General features: G+C 40.4%; 1 protein-coding gene across 1 annotated transcript in view; it reads left to right on the forward strand.

Moving 5' to 3' along the window:
- The window catches only part of GRIN2A (glutamate ionotropic receptor NMDA type subunit 2A), a 385,717-nt gene that overhangs the window by 308,453 nt on the left and 57,871 nt on the right, over positions 1-19,393 (forward strand). The window contains exons 9-11 of the mRNA XM_028520832.2: positions 3,228-3,353; positions 7,283-7,512; positions 15,196-15,356. Coding sequence (XP_028376633.1) covers positions 3,228-3,353; positions 7,283-7,512; positions 15,196-15,356 — 517 coding nt within the window. The remainder of the gene's footprint in view (positions 1-3,227; positions 3,354-7,282; positions 7,513-15,195; positions 15,357-19,393) is intronic.

The raw sequence follows: 19,393 nt of genomic DNA on the forward strand, positions 1-19,393 counted from the left end.
TGATGCATTCAGGTACAGATACAGGCTGGGCTAAAAGTAGGTTTACAGTTGTAAGTAAGTGAAACACAGAGTTTGTTCTTGTATTAGTATTTATTAATTACTGTATTTTCCATTTGAACAACTTGTTTTTGTTTTTTTTAAATATATTTTATTGATTATGCTATTACAGTTGTCCCATTTACCCCCTTCTCTCCCCTCCACCCTGTACCCCCTCCCACCCACATTTCCCCCTTTAGTTCATGTCCATGTGTCATATTTATGAGTTCTTTAGTTTCTACATTTCCCGTACTATTCTTGCCCTCCCCCTATCTATTTTCAACCTACATTCTATGTTACTTATTCTCTATACCTTTTCCCCCTCTCTCCTCCTCCCACCCTCCTGCTGCTAACCCTACATGTGCCCTCCATTTCTGTGGTTCTGTTCCTGTTCTAATTGTTTACTTAGTTTCTTTTGGTTTTGCTTTAGGTGTGGTTGTTGATATTTGTGAGTTTGCTGTCCTTTTACTATACATGTCTTTTCTTTATCTTCTTTTCTTAGATAAGTCCCTTTAGCATTTCATAAAATAAGGGCTTGGTGATGATGAACTCCTTTAACTTGACCTTATCTGAGAAGCACTTTATCTGCCCTTCCATTCTAAATGAGAGCTTTGCTGGATAGAGCAATCTGGGATGTAGGTCCTTGTCTTTCATGACTTGGAATATTTCTTTCCAGCCCCTTCTTGCCTGTAAGGTCTCTTTGGAGAAATCAGCTGACAGTCTGATGGGAACTCCTTTGTAGGTGACTGTCCCCTTACCTTTTGCTGCTTCTAGGATTCTCTCCTTCGTTTTTACCTTGGCTAATGTAATTATGATGTGCCTTGGTGTGTTTCTTCTTGGGTCCAACTTCTTTGGGGCTCTCTGCACTCCTTGGATTTCTTGGAAGACTGTTCCCTTTGCCAGATTGGGGAAGTTCTCCTTTATTATTTGTTCAAATAACTTTTCTACTTGTTGCTCCTCCCCTTCTGGTACCCCTATAATTCGGATGTTGGAACGTTTAAAGGTGTCCTGGATGTTCTTAAGCTTTTCTTCGATTTTTTGAATTCTTATTTCATCATGCTTTCCTGCTTGGTTGATTCTATCTTCCTTCTGGTCCACTGTATTGTTTTGAGACTCATATTCCTTCCTTTCACTATTGGCTCTCCTCTGCGTGTCTTCCTGCATCTGTTTTATGGTATTCTGCATTCTTTTATCTAAATTTCGTCCAAAATCCACCAGTTCCGTGAGCTTTCTGATCACCAGTGTTTTGAACTGCACATCTGATAGATTGGCTAATTCTTGGTCGCTCAAAAGGATGAGTCCTGGGGGACTGATTTGCTCTGTTGAAAACATGGGGTTTTTTTCCCCCTGTCTCTCCTTTTTTTTTTTTTTTTTGGTCTGGTCGCTCTTGTTACGGTGGGGGGCGGAGTCTTAGGTGCTCACCGGGGGCTGGGCACCCCTGTCGCTAGATTGTGACGTTATAAGTGGGGGCGGGGCGGGAGCGGGAGCGGGGCGGGAGAAAACAATGGCGGTAGTTCCGTTCCCCTGGACTCAGACCCTTGTCTGGGCTTCCGGGCCGCGAGTTCTGCCCTGGTCCACAATCGCTACCCCTCTGGGTCTGCCAGCCGCAGCTTGCGTACTCAGGGATCACCGCTGCCTTCTTGCGCACTGGATGGCTTTTGCGCCGATTTCGCGCCAAACCTTCCCCCGACCTCTGCGCGCCGCCAACCCGAGCTAACCCCGCGCCCGCCGGCTCATCTTCTCCTACCAGTCCGGATGAACGTGTCTACTTCAACTTCTTGGCTGCCCGACTTCCATTCAGATAAATCCTCTGCCGGATCTGGGTGTTATTCTGATAGTAAATTATTTTTGTAAATTATTGGTTTTCTAATCTTGGTTGTACGAGGAGGTACGGTGCAACCACCTATTCCTCCATCTTGCCGGAAGTCCGGCAACGAGGTATTCTTGAACAACTTGTAAACCTACTTTGGTCCTACTCTGTATATTCATTTTGAAAAATTTTAATCCCTGTTGATTTCCTAACAAATCCATGTCATACACAGATAAATTGTTCCATTCAGCTCATTTGCATAGCCTCAATCCGATTGAATAGAAATGTTATTTTCAGCCCTGGCTGGCGTAAGCTCAGTGGATTGAGTGCGGGCTGGGAACCAAAGTGTCCCAGGTTCGATTCCCAGCCAGGGTACATGCCTGGGTTGCAGGCCATAACCCCCAGCAACCACACATTGATGTTTCTCTCTCTTTCTCTCTGTCTCCCTCCCTTCCCTCTCTAAAAATAAATAAATAAAATCTTTAAAAAAAAAAGAAATGTTATTTTCTATATCTCTTACCTTTTTAGAGTGTTCTAACATTTAGAACCTTGTGACCTAGTCTGCCCTCTTGTGACCTCCACATGAAAATGAACTAGTGGAAACTACTTTTAGGGGAAATAATCATCTATCAATCTATTTCTTTATTCCCTCTGCTCTTTAAGTGATGCTTTTTCATTGAATTATGATGGGAATGTCTTCAAATGACTTTTCAATTGCATTTAAGCCCATTACCAACATCAACAAAAGTCTAAAATTGTGTAGATCTCATCTGTCTGGAACAGAAGGTAAGATGGAGAGTGTGTTAGCAGTGGTGGCAGACAGGACTTTCCAATAGTCCTATCTACCCCATGAATTATGATCCTTTTCTAACAGGTCATAATTGTCACTTTACTTCTGGAATATCCTGTACCTCATCCCTCCAGCATATAAAAATAAGAGTGAAAACAACTAATAAAACCCATCTAATTGGTAGGAGCCTGACGGTTGACTATTTGAGTCTAGCCTTGTTTCTCTCCAGCTTTGGTTCCCTGGGTGATTCTGTGATTATATAGAACCCTGTGGCCTCCTTATTTGCATTCTAGCTGCCTCCCCTGGTATTACCATTCTATTTTGTTTTTATTATCCTTGACCTGATTTGTAAAATGTCATATGCTCTTCTCTATTTTTATTCTATTCTGTACAGTTTTATAAAGTACCTCAAATATTTTGTAAAATAAAGAATGGTTTAAATGTATGAGTAAACAATGACTAGCTCCTTTTGAATGATCAGATTCACACTAAAGAAAGTTTCTCAGTGAGCCAGCCTGTGGACCTCTGGACTTCTTGCTGGCCCCAGTTGTGAGGAAGAGTGAATTGACCATGTCTCCTGTTTCTCTGCAGAACCATTCAGCGCCTCTGTCTGGGTGATGATGTTTGTGATGCTGCTCATCGTGTCTGCCATAGCTGTTTTTGTTTTTGAATACTTCAGTCCTGTTGGATACAACAGAAACTTAGCTAAAGGGAAAGGTAAGAACACCTTCATAAACATGATTCAACATTGATGCTATTTCATTTGCTTTCAGTTACTATTTCAGACTTGGAACACATTATCCTCTATTTGCCTTGCTGAACCATTGTACAAATGGTTCTGGGTCATTGATATTACTTATTATTTTATCTGAAAAGAAGGATAAAACAAAATGAGACACTTCATCTTGTTATAATGTAGAGTTCATAATTGTTAGGTGAAAACTACTGATATTCAATATGTTGAGAAAGCAGATTTGAAGTTTTTCTGGCAATTAATTTTAATTATCTGTTTCCAAAGAAATCTTAAAATTGTACTAATTCTCAACTTTGACTATGTAATAAAATGGTTCTATAGAATCTAGTTAAAGAATATTCTACAAAGTGCTGAATCATAATTGCATTCATTTGACAATAAATATAATTATAAAATGGTATTTTCCCCCAAAGAGTTATATTTTCCTCTTGATAGTGAGTGACCTTTTTATTTGATAAAGTGGCAATCAGTAGATAGGAAATTGAATTGGGAGGCATTCATTGGCTATAACTTATTAAGAGGCTCCCACACAAGCCAATGTTCATGTCAAGTACCTAAACACATTACATCATTTTGAGAGAATTTTCCTCATTGCACCATAAATTCTAAGTGGATAGTATATCAGAAGGATGCCAGGACCAAATCTTTCTCCTGAAAAATGACTTGAGATTGTAGAAGACAACATATCTTCAAGGAACAGTTATTCAAAAACAAAACACTTTAATTTGTCACATACTCTTCTCACTTGGAAGATTCAGTGTTGGAAACAGACAATAGGTGATGGGAACCTACTAGAGGCTTGGTTTTATTGTAATCCTCTACTTCTTTACCATTGAAAAGTGGTGATTACTATATAAACTATCTCCAATCAACCAAACCTAGTAAAAATGCCATAAAAAATCATGTTGCGTTTAAATGGGAGAATTGCCAGGTCTTCACTAAAAGGTAATGCAAAAAACCAGTAAGGAGCTCTCCAGCAGAGTGGAACCTGAGACAATTTTCTGTAGGTGATGAATAGAGTAGGTCTTTACCCTTGTAGAATCAGAATTTGTGCTGTTTATGAACTCATGCATTTATTTGATGACTATTGGTTGAGTGGGTACTATGAGCCAGGCACTGTTCTGGTGCAGGGGGGTAATTTGGTAAACTGGCTAGAAACTTACTGACCCTAAGGGAACTGAGAATTCAGTTATGTAGATAACATGTAAACACATGAATTAATAATCACAGATTGTAATAAATCTCAAGAAGGAAAAAAAACAAAGTGAAGTGATGACATGGAGATGCTACTTAAGTAAGATGGTCAAGCAGGGAAGAACTTTTGGAAGAAATGACATTTGAGCTAAGACTTAAAGAATGAGGGAATTTCAATCATGAGAAAAACTGAGGGAAAAGCATTCCATGCAGAGGGAACAGCAAATACAAGACTTTGATATGAAATAAATCTTGATATGCTTAAGAAGCAGAGAAGAGGTAAGTGAGAGAGTTGGACAGCGGTATTAAGATGAAATCAGAAAGGCAGACTATTGACGATGGTAAGTATTTCAGGTTTTCTTCAACATATAGTAGGAAGGAAGAAGGGGATAAAACATGGCCAGTGTGGAAGGTCACTGGAGCTATCTATCAAGACAATGAAAGGGTGACAGGATTGGAAGGAGGGGGCTAGTCAGGAAGGTGTTACAGTTCTCCAAGAGAAAAGATTACAGTGGTTGGACTTGTATGGGGTAATAGAGATGGAGATAAATGGATAAATATGAGATGTATCTTGGAGAATAAAAAATTTTCCAGAGCCTATCATGTGCAATAATTTCTCCTTCAGCTGAATCACACACTAGAAGTTTACTGTAAAACAAGGCTTTCTATTTCCTACTCAACAGCATGTGGAAACTCTCAGGAAATGACAGCTACTTGTTTATTTGTGTAAAATGGTTTTCATTTCCATTTCACTGCACTTTATAGGGAAAATTATATGGCCTAGTAATAGTAATCATGAATCAGGGATTCCCAAAAGTCTTGGGCAGATCCCTTGCAACTGCCCATTTCTGATTCCCAGATCGCTGTCACTTCGGATCAACATGCACTCTTAATAAAATGAAGTAGTTCATGAAGTTAAGTGGATTGACTCTCATTATTTTTTTAGAGTTCTGAGCCTCTTTGGAATAAGCCCAGAAGATCATAAAACTGGACAAAGAGAAACAGGAGTGCTTGAAATTGAAAAGAATAAAATTAATGGCCTTTTCTTTTGTGTTATGTATGGATATTATAAGTATTACTGTAGCCTGAGTTTGACCTCCAGTGTGTGAAAAGCATGCCTCTTCTAGGCTCTCTGCCAAGAGCTTCCATCATTCTAAATTCTCTTCTGCTACTTTATTTATTGCCTACTTTGCTGGCATCTCCAACTGAATTCTGAGCAGATCAATTTTTTACATCTTCATTTACTTAAATGAAAATTAACCTTGTGTTAAAGGAAAGCCTTTTTTAATAATGAAATGAGGACATACATTGATTTTTTCCCCTTGAGCAAAATAGTGAGTTGGCCAAAAAGTTTGTTTGTTTGTTTGTTTGTTTGTACGTACAGTGGCTCTAGTAGTGCTTAGTTGTCTTTAACTTAATTTGAAACAATTGTGTTATATGGTATTGTGACAGCTGTCATATCAACATGTATTTTTAAAAAAAATCAAAATTGATGAATTTATGTATTGCCATTTTAATATTGAAGATGGAAGAAAATAAGCAACTTACACTTTATTATTTCAAGAAAGGTAGAAATGCAACTGAAATGCAAAAATAAAAGATTTGTGCAGTGTATGGTGAAGGTGCTATGATTGATTGAACATGTCAAAAGTGGTTTGCAAAGTTTCTTGGTACTATTGGCATTATGGCCAAATAATTGTTGTGACGCTGTCTTATGCATTGGAAGAAGTTTAGCAGCACTCCTGGTCTCTACCCACTAGAAGCCAATAGTGGGAGATAACTGACATACTCAAAATATCCAAATCAATAAAATTATTGGTGAAAATGAAAAATGTGATTTTTATTTTACAGAAAAAATAGAAAACTAAATGGACTTTTGGCCAATCTAATAGACCTGAAAACCCTAACATGTGCTTTTTATGGCCCGCATTCTCCCCACCCCAGTAGATTTTGCCATATTGTCCTTCTTCTTAAGTTAAATCTGTTGCAAAGGAACATTTAAGAATCCTAAGAGGGACACAAACTTGTTGCAAGGGTACACTGAGGGGAGGAGAATTAACATAATATCACAGTTCATTTTCCATGACCCTGCAACCAACTGACTTCCATTTGTGAAGTGTTTGGAGAATTAAGCTCTATTGCTTTGTTCCTTAATGTTTCCATTTGGAGAGAGTTGTAGTTGGGTTTAATTCTTATATTGTGAACACTGTACATCTGAATTTGAATAGGAGCAAATGCTAGGGACAATTAGATTAGAATACCAAACACCAGTGCCACTGAATTGCATGGTTCTTATGTGATAGCATATCAAGTGAATACTGGAGCTGTCCCCATGCACACATTTCTGTAAAAGCTTTTTGTACATTTATTGAGGAGATTGCCCCACCAATAGAAATCAAATATAAATATAAAATAGGTCATAACACTACTTCTCATTCAAACCCACATTTTGCATAATCATTTTTTCTTCCTTTTTTTTTCTTTAAAGAAACCTGGCAAAAATCCAGCTAGATAGAAATATGGGACAAATGCTAATTTGTATAGAAAAAAGGAGATATTGTAGCTGTGGTTCTGAGGCAATGGAGAGGTGCAACTGTGGTGTAATTCCATCTTCTAGCAACTTCAGTGGGGCCAGTGGCCATCATGAAGTCAGTAAACACTCAGAAAACACTGAGAATGTCCTTTCTGTCATTTGCAGCACCCCATGGGCCTTCTTTTACAATTGGGAAAGCTATATGGCTCCTTTGGGGCCTGGTGTTCAATAACTCCGTGCCTGTCCAGAATCCTAAAGGCACCACAAGCAAGATCATGGTGTCCGTGTGGGCCTTCTTTGCCGTCATATTCCTAGCCAGCTACACAGCCAATCTGGCTGCTTTTATGATCCAGGAGGAATTTGTGGACCAAGTAACTGGCCTCAGTGACAAAAAGGTAAGGTCACCTTGCTTACATCTCTGCCTGAGGTGTTTATCATAAATGCTCTTCTCTTGGAAGGAAATGATTCGGATTCTATCATCCAAACCCATCCACTCAAAAGCACAAAGCCAGAGGATTGTTTTTCTCTCAATTTAAATTGGTATAGTTCTAAAAATTTTAGGAACAGAACTGTAAACATAGGCCTCCCAGGTCTGAAAGATTCCAGATCTAACTTGGAAGCCATTTCTCCACAGGCTCATTGTTCATAGTTATATGATCTTGCCAGTGATGAGGCTCTGTGACTCAGGGCATGTTCTAGCTCAGGCTGGAGCTCACCCTTTCAAGGAGAATGTGACGTTGAGGAAGATCCACTAGCCTGGACAAGGAGAAACGTGGAGCAAAGTGGGGTGCTCTAGGCTGTCGGTGTCTCCTGGTTCTGTGATCTTGGAGGAGGGTCTTATAGACACCATGCCTTGGATTCTTTATCTATGATTTAAAAAAAAGTCATCTTGAAGCCATACAGAGAGAGAAAGCTGACAGCTCCTTTTTACTCTGTGGCTGATCAGCTCCATTGTCAGCACTCCTGACTCTCCTGAAATGTCTTCAAGGGACACGAAGGGAGCATAGCTTTTCATTTCCTACCAGTTCCTTTCAGTCAGACACACCTCCAACCCTCCCTCATGGGGCTATGCTTACATCAGTAAGCTGAGAGCGGTAACACCTGCTCTCATCCTCCACTGAAATGCAAGGAGGGTTTTGGGGTGTGAGCAGCTATTCAGAAATGCACACAGAGGAAGAAAGGAGGTAAACCGGGTGCATCCTGCTATTGAAATTCTCTAGATTCAGGAAACAAATCCTGTCTTGCTATGCTCAGCAGTATGGAGATTGCACCGCTGCAAAGATCTGCTGTCTTGTGTGTGGATAATTTGTTTCTCTTTATAAAATCGCACCATCATGCCTTGTTGACATAAGTCTGCATATATGCTTTTGGCATTCATCAATAAACTACTGAATAGAAAATCAGTCTGTGAAAAGCCCAGCAGCTTATCCGTGTTATCTGCCTGTGGTTGAAAGGGGTACAGAGAGCCTGTCATCAGAGAGATACTGAAGGGTTGGGATGAGTCACCTTCACAAAATTGCCATCACTCTTGGAAATGGTTGTTCTCTCTCTGATGACTTCCCACTGTAATTTGAGTAAATGCCATTCTACATACCATGGTGACAAAGACCTTTGTGTTTTGCCCTACACCAAATATCCCCTCTCTCTACCACATTAAGGCCCCTCTCCATTCCTTAAAAACTCCAAGTTTATTTCCAACACAGTGCCCTTGCACTCTATGTCCTCTGCCTCCAGTGTTCCTCCCATTCTCATGGCTGGCTCCCCTTTGACTTTCAGGTCTCAGAGAAACCTGAAAGTTTCACCACTTGGGACTGTCTTTCCTGGCCACTGTAGTGAACTTAGCAACCTGAGCTGGTGCTCCCATGAAACTTAAATTCTAATAGAAAGAAATAAACAACAAATAAGTAAGTGTAAACAGAGAAGAAAAATCCAGGCAGAAATGAGTGTTGTAGAGGAAATAAAACTGATGAGATTAAAATTGACTTGGGAAGCTCAAGTGCCCAGCAGGTGAGCAGATAAAAAAACTGTGGTACATTTACACAATGGAATAAAAAAAAGGAAATCTCACCTTTTTTGACAGTGAATGATGTCACAAAAGGTGGACCTGGAGAGCACTATGCTAAATAAGCCAGTCAGAGAAAGACAAATGCCATGTGATTTCATTCATATGTGGAATCTAATGAACAAAAAACTAACAAACAAAATAGAAACAGACTCATAGAGAACAGACTGACAGCTGTCAGAGAGGAGAGGGTTTGAGGTGGCTGGATGAAAAGGTGAAGGAATTAAGAAAAAAAAACCTCATAGACACAGACAACAGTATGATAATTACCAGAGAGAAAGAGGAGTGAGGAGATGTAGAAGAGAGTAAAGGGGTGATAATTGGTGATGAAAAGAGACTTGACTTGGGGTGGTGAACACACAATACAGTATACAGATGATGTATTATAGAACTGTACACCTAAAACTTACATAATTTTAGTAACCAATATCACCCCAAAAATTCAATTAAAATTTAAAAAATAAAAATTAATTTGGGGTAGGGGATAGCAGGAGAGTATGTATGAAAGAGTAGTCTGGCAGTCAGTGGGTGCTCAGGTCATACTTGCTGATTGAATGAAGCAATCAGTGTGTGGATACTGTTGACACCCACCTGGCTGCCCTGAGATCCCTCTTCCAGCTCTGTGTGCCAGCCCCACCTTGGCTGATAAAGACTCAGACAAGGGATCTTCACAGGATCATTGCCGGTGGGCACAGGAACTGTAAATGCCTGGGATTTAAGTTCCTCAATTTTTTCAGTTGCCTGTAACCAACCACTAACCCGTGTGAGAGCACACAAGCCCAGCTGTTCTGTTGCCTCCAGGCAGCACAAACTCAGGAACAGTTTACTCTCCAGAGCTCCCTGCTAGATCAAGCTGAGACTAAGACTTTGCCTCAAATTATACCCTTGGTTGACTTCCTGTCTCTTCCTGACCTCCTTCCTCCTCTCTCTTCTGGTTTGACCTGGAATCCTTCCTTAATAAATCATGTTCATGCAGTTCCTAGGCTCAGGCTTGACTTGTGGCCAAGCTCCGCCTAAATCATACAGCATCTGTGAGGCAGCAGAAAAACCCTGCTCTCAGCTGGGAAAGCTGAGTTCCTGTTTCCTCTCCACCATACACAGGCTCTGTGATGCTTTCACAATCATGTAACCTGTCCGTGTCTCCTTACTCCTCTCTGTAAATTTGGGAATCGTAGTTGTAGGAGGATAAAAGGAGACTGAAAACATGAATGTACCTTGTAGCCTGTGAGACTCCTTCAGACACAAAGCCCTGTAACAATATTCTATCATATTGTGGGAGCAGAAGTACAGTTTCCAGAAGCAGTGATGGGAGGTGCAATAGAAGCACTGGGGAGCCATGTCCTGGATGTGAGGATTTTTCCAGAAAATCATCAGCAGTCTATTCTGCCTTTTTTGATGCTATTTTCAAAGGCTAGGGGGGAAAAATCCCTTGCTGCATAGTTTTGGTTCTAAATAATATGGCCACTTGTGGGAAAACTAATTAGAACCACTAATAACTTAACTGACCTTCTCTGATTTGGAAACACCTAGTACCAGATAGTACATCCTCATTGGATACAGCTCAGTTTCCAACCTCAGAGCATTAGCAGCAAGCAGGTAGCTCTTTTAATTAAATGTTTGGTACAATTAGATAAATAGCAAAATTCTTGGAGTAAATAAGCTAAATCCTCCCAGATGATTAATAGCAGGTATACCAAGAAAGTCTGCACAATAAAAATCTATATTGAATCAATTTATTTTAATTCTGTACACAAGTGGGTTTTCTCTCTTTCTTTTAAATCATGAATACATGTATAACATTTGCAATACTAGTGCTTGCTGTAAAGAAGCACCTTTGGAGCCCATGGTGTGGTCAGATGAGCACACCATGGTTTAAATTACAACAGGGTGAATTCATTGGTAGATGCTCCCCTAGGAATTATTAAAGGAAAATTGGAAATCCAAAATGATGGGAATCACTATGGTAGGGGAAACCCATTGCTGGGAGGCTGATTAATGTAGTGGGAAAAGCAATGTCATATTTGGGGTCAAATGCACTTGGGTGTAAATCCTGGCCTTGCCTTACAATGGTTATATGGCTTTTAGAATGTAGTATCCCTCAAGGCTTAGTTTCACACAGAGAAGGAAGGGTATTAATACCATTCTGGCAAGGTTGACATGAGGATTAGAAATTATCTACTGCTTTTTCCCTGCCATTCTCTTCATCTCTCTCCTCCTTCTCTTTATAATCACCCCTGCCTGATTCAAACCATTCCTCACTTCTGGAGTCTAAAGTAATATTGCACTGGGTTGGCCTTTGGTGACAGCAATGTAGGGAATCCAGGGAACTGCCCCTGGTTCCTGTGAAGTCGGGCTGTCTCCAGGTACTGCAGTTACACTGCCCATGATCCTGGTCCACCAGATTTACTAAATAAATGGAGGCCTCTGAGCCTACCCTGCCCCTGAAGGGCCATAGGTATCTGATGCTGACAGCAGGAACATGCGGAGCTTTGCCAATGGGAGAAGACTGTACTAGAAATAGGGGCTCTAGTCACCAGGGTTGCTAATTTACAGCCACAGAAGACAGATATTTTTAATAAATGTGTAGCTTTGGTTCATAAGAAGAACAAAGAAATGTCCTGGTCAATGGCCACATTTTTCCTAAACAATTTATTTCCCAGAACTGCATCTCTACTTCCTCCATCATAAAGTGCTTGCCATATCTTATTCACTTGGATGACTTTCAGACCTGACCACAGATGAGATGGGAAAAAAAATTAGACTATAAGCCTCTAATCCTCTCTTCTCCACGTTGGAAGGAAACTGGCTCAATTATTTGGCTAAGGTCACTCTGGGCAACAACAGGTGATGATGTGATGTATATCAAGCATGCTAGGAAGTCTTTCAGGCATTTTGTGATTAATTGCAAAAGCAATCCCTAATTTACAGACAGAGTAGCTGAGGCTTGGAGAACTTAAGCAGCTGCTCAAAATGACTGCATTCCTAAGTGGCAGATGCAGCCAAACACTCTAAGTCCAAGTTAAGGTGAAGCCGGTTAATGTGAACAACGAGGGCAGCCTCGAGAAAGAAACTGTGAGGAGTTCGCTGACTCTGAGCACTGTGATTAGATGGCTCTCTGGTCCTACTGGCAGTACATCATCCCTTCCTTTGCTAAAGCCCACATTTGTGTCTTCCTGCTTGCCCGTGAATGTTTCTGAGAGAAAGCTGCAGTAGAAATCATTCCTACAAGAAACAGCGTGTCCTTGAGGCAAAAGCCTGGGACTCAGGAGATGAGTCATGCTTGCCCCTGTTTTTCACACTAGATGTTGACTCTTTAGTGAGCCATGAAATTAATTTAAGGGTTGTGACCATTTGAAAACCCCAGAACATAAAGGATGTTGTCAAGTCTATCACACTTAGAAAGAGTGAGTACTATGAAGTGGCGTGTGTGTGTGTGTGTGTGTGTGTATACAAGGTGTCAGTGCGAAATGTATTGTGAGCCATGCTGTAAAAAGTTTGACAGCCTTTAGTCTTGTGGGAAAGGTTTCTGGATCTTGATCTGGGCTGAGTCTTGTGTGGGAGATGGTACAATCAAGGCCAAAGGGTTATGAAAATTCATCCCAGAGGCTGATTATCTGCACGTTGCACACATCACCGTGCAAACCAGAGACAGGGAAGAAAGAGAATCTAAAAGACATGCTCGGCTCCCCTGCAACAGATGGGGAGTGAAGTGGAAGACAGTTCGTCAAATTGGCTATCACTGGATATCTCTGGAGATTGGGACCTGCTGCTACAACATGTAGATTTATGAACAGTGCTATTGCTTCTGCCTCCCAGAGCAGGCAGCTGCCATATAGACGAGTCTGGGCTCAGGCCTCCTACTCTTTCACTGTTGAGTTGAGGAGCTGCTTGCTGGAATGAGTGCAAAGAGCATTTTGCTGTTGACCCACACACACTCCCAGCCAAGGCACCCAGCAGGAAGATCTCCTTTGGACAATGTATGGCCACTTCCCTCCAATGCTGTTGTGGCAGCTAATATTAAGCAGCAGCATGCCTAATTTAGGGGAAATGGTTTTCAACTGGAAATTTTAATTAACAGTGAAATGAAGTCTGGGAAAAAATAGTGTTTCTGGTTGGTCCAACTCTGGGTAAATTTGCATGCTTTCTCCAGCAGTTCTCAGTTCTTCGAAGGACATGATGGCCTGGAAGTCTGAGAGACCTGTGCATTCTAGTCCTGGTTTCACCATGGAACTGCTTGGGGGTCCTTTCCCTCTCTGGGTCTCAAGGTCATGGCCTCTAAGAGAAGGGATTATTAGTACAGTCTCTGAGGAACAATGGAGTTCAGACCTTAGCTTATGGTCTTATTTTCATCACTTTCAAGTTTCAGAATTATATATTTCATAGAAAATTGAGGCCCAAGTTTCTTTTTTTGCCCATAATGACAGTAAAAGTGAAAAATAATAATAGTTTTATTTTTGAGTGCTTGCTCTGCCTCAGACACTATTCTAATTACTTGACAAATGTTACAATTTTAGATCTTCCCATTGACCCCACAGGAGAAGTACCGATATGTTTCCCACCCTACAGGTGGACAATAAATGGAGGCAGGATGAAATGAAGTGATTTATCTAAGATCCCACAGCCTGTAAGTGATAAAACCTGATTTTTGCAACCTGTGAACCTGAGCTCAGACTTGTAGCCATTGACCTGTGTTGCCTCCAGATTTTCATTGTGTTTTGCAGACTCAGGCCCAGTTCTCTCGACTCCTAATCTGGTTAGGTTGCCCCAAACACTGAAGTTGTGAATGGATAGTATCAGCCAATCATGGGAGACTAGTGGAGCATGGACAACGAGCTTTCATGAAGGCTGGAGGACCATATGCAACATGGACACCCCCAGGAAGTTAATGCTAATGAGTAGGGACATCAGCTCAACAAATCTTCATAAGCCTGACATTATGCCAGGAGTATGTTAGGCCTCCAATGAGTATATCACATGTATAGATGAATGAGTGGGTAAAGGATGAATTGATGGCAACATATAGTCGTTATAGGGAAAAGATAACTTTCCTTCTACCCTTCTATGTTTTAGGCTGAGAACTGCCCCACTCTCATAATAAAAGGCAGATTAACAAGAGAAGAGCAAACAAATTTAATAACAAGTATAGCATCTGTATGCAGGGGAGATACCCAAGAAAACTGAGTAACTCCCTTAAATAGCCCAAGCCATGACTTTGAATACCATCTCCAGCTAAAGACAAAAGATGATGTAGGGAGGCAGATTATGGGAGGTTACCAGGAAAAACACAGTTAACAAGGGTTTGGTTGTTATGCAGACTTAAGTCAGTTGCCTTCTCCACCTATAAGAGTTATAAGAGATTTAGTCATCTTCCTCTTCCTGGTACAGAGAAAAAGATGCCCTTACAAATAAAGATTCTCTTAATAAATGTAAATATCTCTCACAAAAGGGTTAACTTCTACTTGGTTTTCAGAGCTACACCTGTGTCTACTGTTTCTTAAAAGTAACCACCCCCAAATAATCCTTGTGTCAAAGAAACATATTTTGGGGTGGCAAATTCTGCTTCCCTTCCTCTTTTCTGGGTGAAGTGAAGGTCGTTGTAAATGGAGTTGACATAAGGGAGTGATGGGTGAGGATCACAGATTTCATCATAAGATGGATAAATTAACTGAACTAAAATAACTTCATTCCTGCTCAACCAGCATTTCCTGAGCTCTTCCAGCTTCCCAGTGCCTACCACTAGGCTACTGTCTATAATGGCATGAAAAAATTCAGTCCGACAGGTATCTTTTGCATATTCAGTCAGTATGTACACAGGAACAGCATGGAACAAGACACTGGAGCTCACAGACCAGTGGAAGATGTGATTAAGAAGCACAAAAATGATTGTGTTTTTGCTGTGTTAATGCATGCATATGTTTAACTCACACAAGGTAAGGTGATGGCTGACTTCTTTTCCTCCTCCTCTTTCTCCTTTTTTTATCTTTCTCTCTGTCTGTCTCTGTCTCTCTCTCTCCAGTTTCAGAGACCTCATGACTATTCCCCACCTTTTCGATTTGGCACAGTGCCTAACGGCAGCACCGAAAGAAACATTCGGAATAACTACCCCTACATGCATCAGTACATGACCAAATTTAATCAGAAGGGAGTAGAGGACGCCTTGGTCAGCTTGAAAACAGGGTAAGGATGTTGGTTTCTTTTTCTCTGCAGGCCTGTCAGCTGATAAACCTTATAGAAAATTACTCTCTGCATGTATTGGTGCTTATCTGCCCCCATTAGAGGGCTATGCAGTTAAGATGGACCCCAGTTAGGGGCTGCTTTTGTTAACCTGATGAGCATCACAGGTTTCCTTCTGAGTTGTGTTAAGGAAAAGCAAATCCAGGACACTGTGAAGTGCAGAGAACCAGTGGGGTTTCTTAAACTGATAAAGAAGTTGGTCCAACTCCATGGGCTATTTTACCCAAATAGAAATGTTAAAAAAAAACACAAAACAAAATTCAACTGAGTTCTTCTGGCTGGGAGAATAATTAAAATGACATAAGGTAGATTAAGAGGAGAAAATCAAGTTTAGTACATGTGCACAGGAAATTCACATAAGCATGAGAATTCCAAAGACAGTGAGGCAAAGGGAAGTATATGTGTCATTCTGGACTAAGGAGTAGGGAGTAGGGGTCCAGGACTTCAAAAGGAAGTAAGACAGTTTACAAGGGGATGAAAAAAAGTTAATGTTTAGTAAACAAATGTTTGCTGAGCCATCTTGAAACAGTGGGACACAGGGAAGAAGGACTTTGATCAGATGAGTTTTGGTAGGTTCCTCTTTGTCTACTGCACCAAGTTCATATTAAACTGTAGTTACCAATGATGATATCTCCCTTTTTAGAGCAGGTTCTTTATCTTAAATTCTTTGGGGTGGTAAGGTGGGGGACAAAGTTTCATCCTGAGCCTTCTGGGCCTCAGTTGTTTTTAGCTCAAAATAATCTGTATGCCAGAGTGGGACATCTTGGGGTGATTCATTCTGAACCCCCACTGTTCATTTGAAGATCTAATTGGGTTTATCCAATGATTCATTAAATGGGCAGCATCCCATCTAGCAACTAAAAGGGAGTTCTAAGGATCTGTACAAAATGGAAGGTTTTTATAGGCAGAAGAGGGCAGGAAAAGTAATTTCTAGCAAAGAGTGGACCATTTCAGGCCAGATCACTTTCCTCTGGGGAGGGGCATGTAGGCAGGCAGATTACCCCACTAGTGCTGACCAGGCAATTCCAGATTGACTGGTTAAAGGTCACATTCCTGGGGAGAAGCTGAAACTGCAATCAAGTCTTGATTTGCCGATGTTGGGCTTGGCATAAGAAACTCCATTTGGGGGCCCTTTTCTTTCTTCCTTTCTTCCTTTCTTTCTTTCTTTCTTTCCCTCTCTCTCTCTCTCTCTCTCTCTCTCTCTCTCTCTCTCTCTCTCTCTCTCCTCACAGAAAGGTCTAAGGAGATTGAGAGTTTGTTTAAAGTGGTAAAACCACAATGCTATAGATTTTTAGCCAATTTTACAGTAGGAGTTTGGGGGTATGGTTTTATGTGAAAACAAACAGTGTAACTTTGATAAAGGAGAAAGGCAATACAAAGAGAAAAGCAATGAGAACTCAATCTCTGTACAGTTATACCTAATATTCTTGAGTACCTGTGGCATTGTGATAGCATATGCAAAATAACTGAAGCTGTAAAGAGAAGAGAGCACAGTGGTTGGTTAGTTCAGGCTGTGAAGCTAGAATATGCATCTCCTTCTTCCTTGCTGTTACTTGCTGTATGAACTTGGACAGTGTTTTAATGGCTCTCAATCTCATATATAAATGAGAATAATACTGGGAACTAATTCACAGGGGTTTCATGAGAAAATGTGCAAGAAAGCATTTTAGAAATTGCCTGGCATAAAGAGAAGGCCTAATTGTTACTGCTGTAATTTGGTGTAAAGGTTAAATTCTATTCTGTGGACTTACCAAAATATCAGGGATGTGTGAAATGTGTTTTTGAAAGGGTTTCGCTAAAAATGATTCTGCTTTAAATAAAAGAGCTGTTTAATGAGGAAAGTTTTACTTATCCAGAAAATTAACTTACGTGCATTGTCCCAATCACCAGGAATTCCTGACAAGCAAAATGTTACTCTATTGCATTCTCCTGAATCCAAAGCCTTGTCCTCTGGGCTGTTCCTGCAGGCCCAGTGCAAAGGCCTCAAAACTCCTTTGTGTCTGGGGGTGCCGAGGGGGCCTCCTCGAAACCACCAAACCCAGGTCTCTGCATAATTTCCCAAGAGCTTTGGCTGATAGCAGTTTGTCCTTTCAGTCTCTGGAATCTCTTTGGTATCTTGGCAGGGGCTAGGACAGAATTTATTTAGATGTTGAGTCCATTCCTTATCCAAACTTCATTGACACACTGCTCATCCTGGATTCCAATCATTTTTCAAAATGTTTTACAAAGCTGAAAATGCAGAAAACTATGTAAATATTGAGTTTACTGTTTGATGACTTTGTACAAACTGATTCCTCAAGGTCAATTAACAAGACCTCACCAAATTGCCAGAACCTACCCCCTACTACCACAGCCTCTTCCAGTCACTATTTTGTGTGGACCATCCTCTCTTCCAAAGTAGGTTCTCTTTGCCTGTTATTCCAACATATAAGTAAAAACATCCCATATTGGGGGGGCGGGGTTGGCTATTTTCTTTTTCAGCATTTTGTTTATGAGATGGTTGCATATTCCAGTTCTCTCATTCTCGTTGCTGTATAGAATTTCATTGTGGGGATACAGCACAAATTCTTCTGTCTCTTCAAGTCTTGATGAACATTTGTGTAGTGTCCCAATGAGGCTGTGTAATGTGTAATGTTTCAAACAGCATTTTCACATCTATTTTGTTGCACAAGTGAGTACCTTTCTCTTGCTGTATACCCAAGACTGGAAGCGCTAAGCTATAGAATGTATGTTCAATTTTAGTACATATCAGAAAAGACACATTTTTTATGTCTCCCCATTTTAGCCACAGGTATGGTTTTGTTTGTTTCCATTGTGGTCTTTTTGTCAACATTTATTTTTTTCCATTGGTTTATTAGGGTTTTTTTTAATTGTATAGTAGAGAAATGAGCACATTATATGTGGTGTGATTATAAAGGTTTTTCCCAGTTTTCTTGTTTGCCTTTTAAGTTTGTGGATGAGTTCTCTTTCCATGAAGATTTTTATTTTTTGTACTCATATTTACCAGTCTTTATTTTGTGACTTCTGGATTTTGAATTATAATTTAAAAGTCCTCCTCACTCTGAGGTTACAAAATAACTATCTCCTGTTTCCTTCAATTTTGGTTGCATTTCTAATATTTAGCATTTTTCTGAGTATAGAGTGTGAGATATGACTCCAACTCCTCATATGACAATGAGAACCAAAATTTGGGGACAGCTACCATGGTACCGCACAAGTCAGACAAACCATGCTGATCATGTCTGCTCACCTCCCACTTCTCTCAAGTGGCAGCTTCGCCACACTTACTGGTCTTTGTCTTCCCTCCCACATTTTGTTTCCTTTTGAAATTTTTTTATTATGAAATACTTTAAAATGTGAAATGTATTATAAAATCACTTTACAAAGTAAATATAATGAGGTTATGCTATTTAAGGAATAATAAATAGTAAAATGAACTCCTAGGGAACTACCACCATCTTTAAAAAATAGCCATTTCCCTCCTTCACTATATACAGCATCTCTAGAAGATTCCAACCCTATGGAAGGTAGAGGTGGGTGCTCCACATGCTCCTGAATCATTAATTCCCCTAATAGCTTAAAATCCAGTGAGCCTTGACTTAGACAACCCAGAGCACCTAGCTTGTCTTTTGGGTCCCAGCCCTTCACCTACAAGTCTCAGCAACAGTCATCTGCTGCCCAGCAAAGTGTATGCATAAACACCAGTGTCAGTAAGGTGGGAAGGCTTCTTTATAGATTGCAACTTCCTGTAAGACTCTGGAACACAAGAGGGACTTTGGATTATGGTTGAATGAGAGTCCCAGCTTGGTTTGAGTCTTGGCTTTATTGTTAGCAAGCTGTGGCCTTGGACCTCTTTGAACCTCAGTTTCCCCATCTAAATAATGAAAGGGCTGGAATCTCTGATCTGTAAAAATAGTTTTGAGATTCTTTTATTTGTGTTGAACACTTGAACATGTATTTAAAACATTCCAAAATTCAAA

Source organism: Phyllostomus discolor, chromosome 3, assembly GCF_004126475.2.
Source record: "Phyllostomus discolor isolate MPI-MPIP mPhyDis1 chromosome 3, mPhyDis1.pri.v3, whole genome shotgun sequence".
In the NCBI taxonomy this organism is placed as follows: domain Eukaryota; kingdom Metazoa; phylum Chordata; class Mammalia; order Chiroptera; family Phyllostomidae; genus Phyllostomus; species Phyllostomus discolor.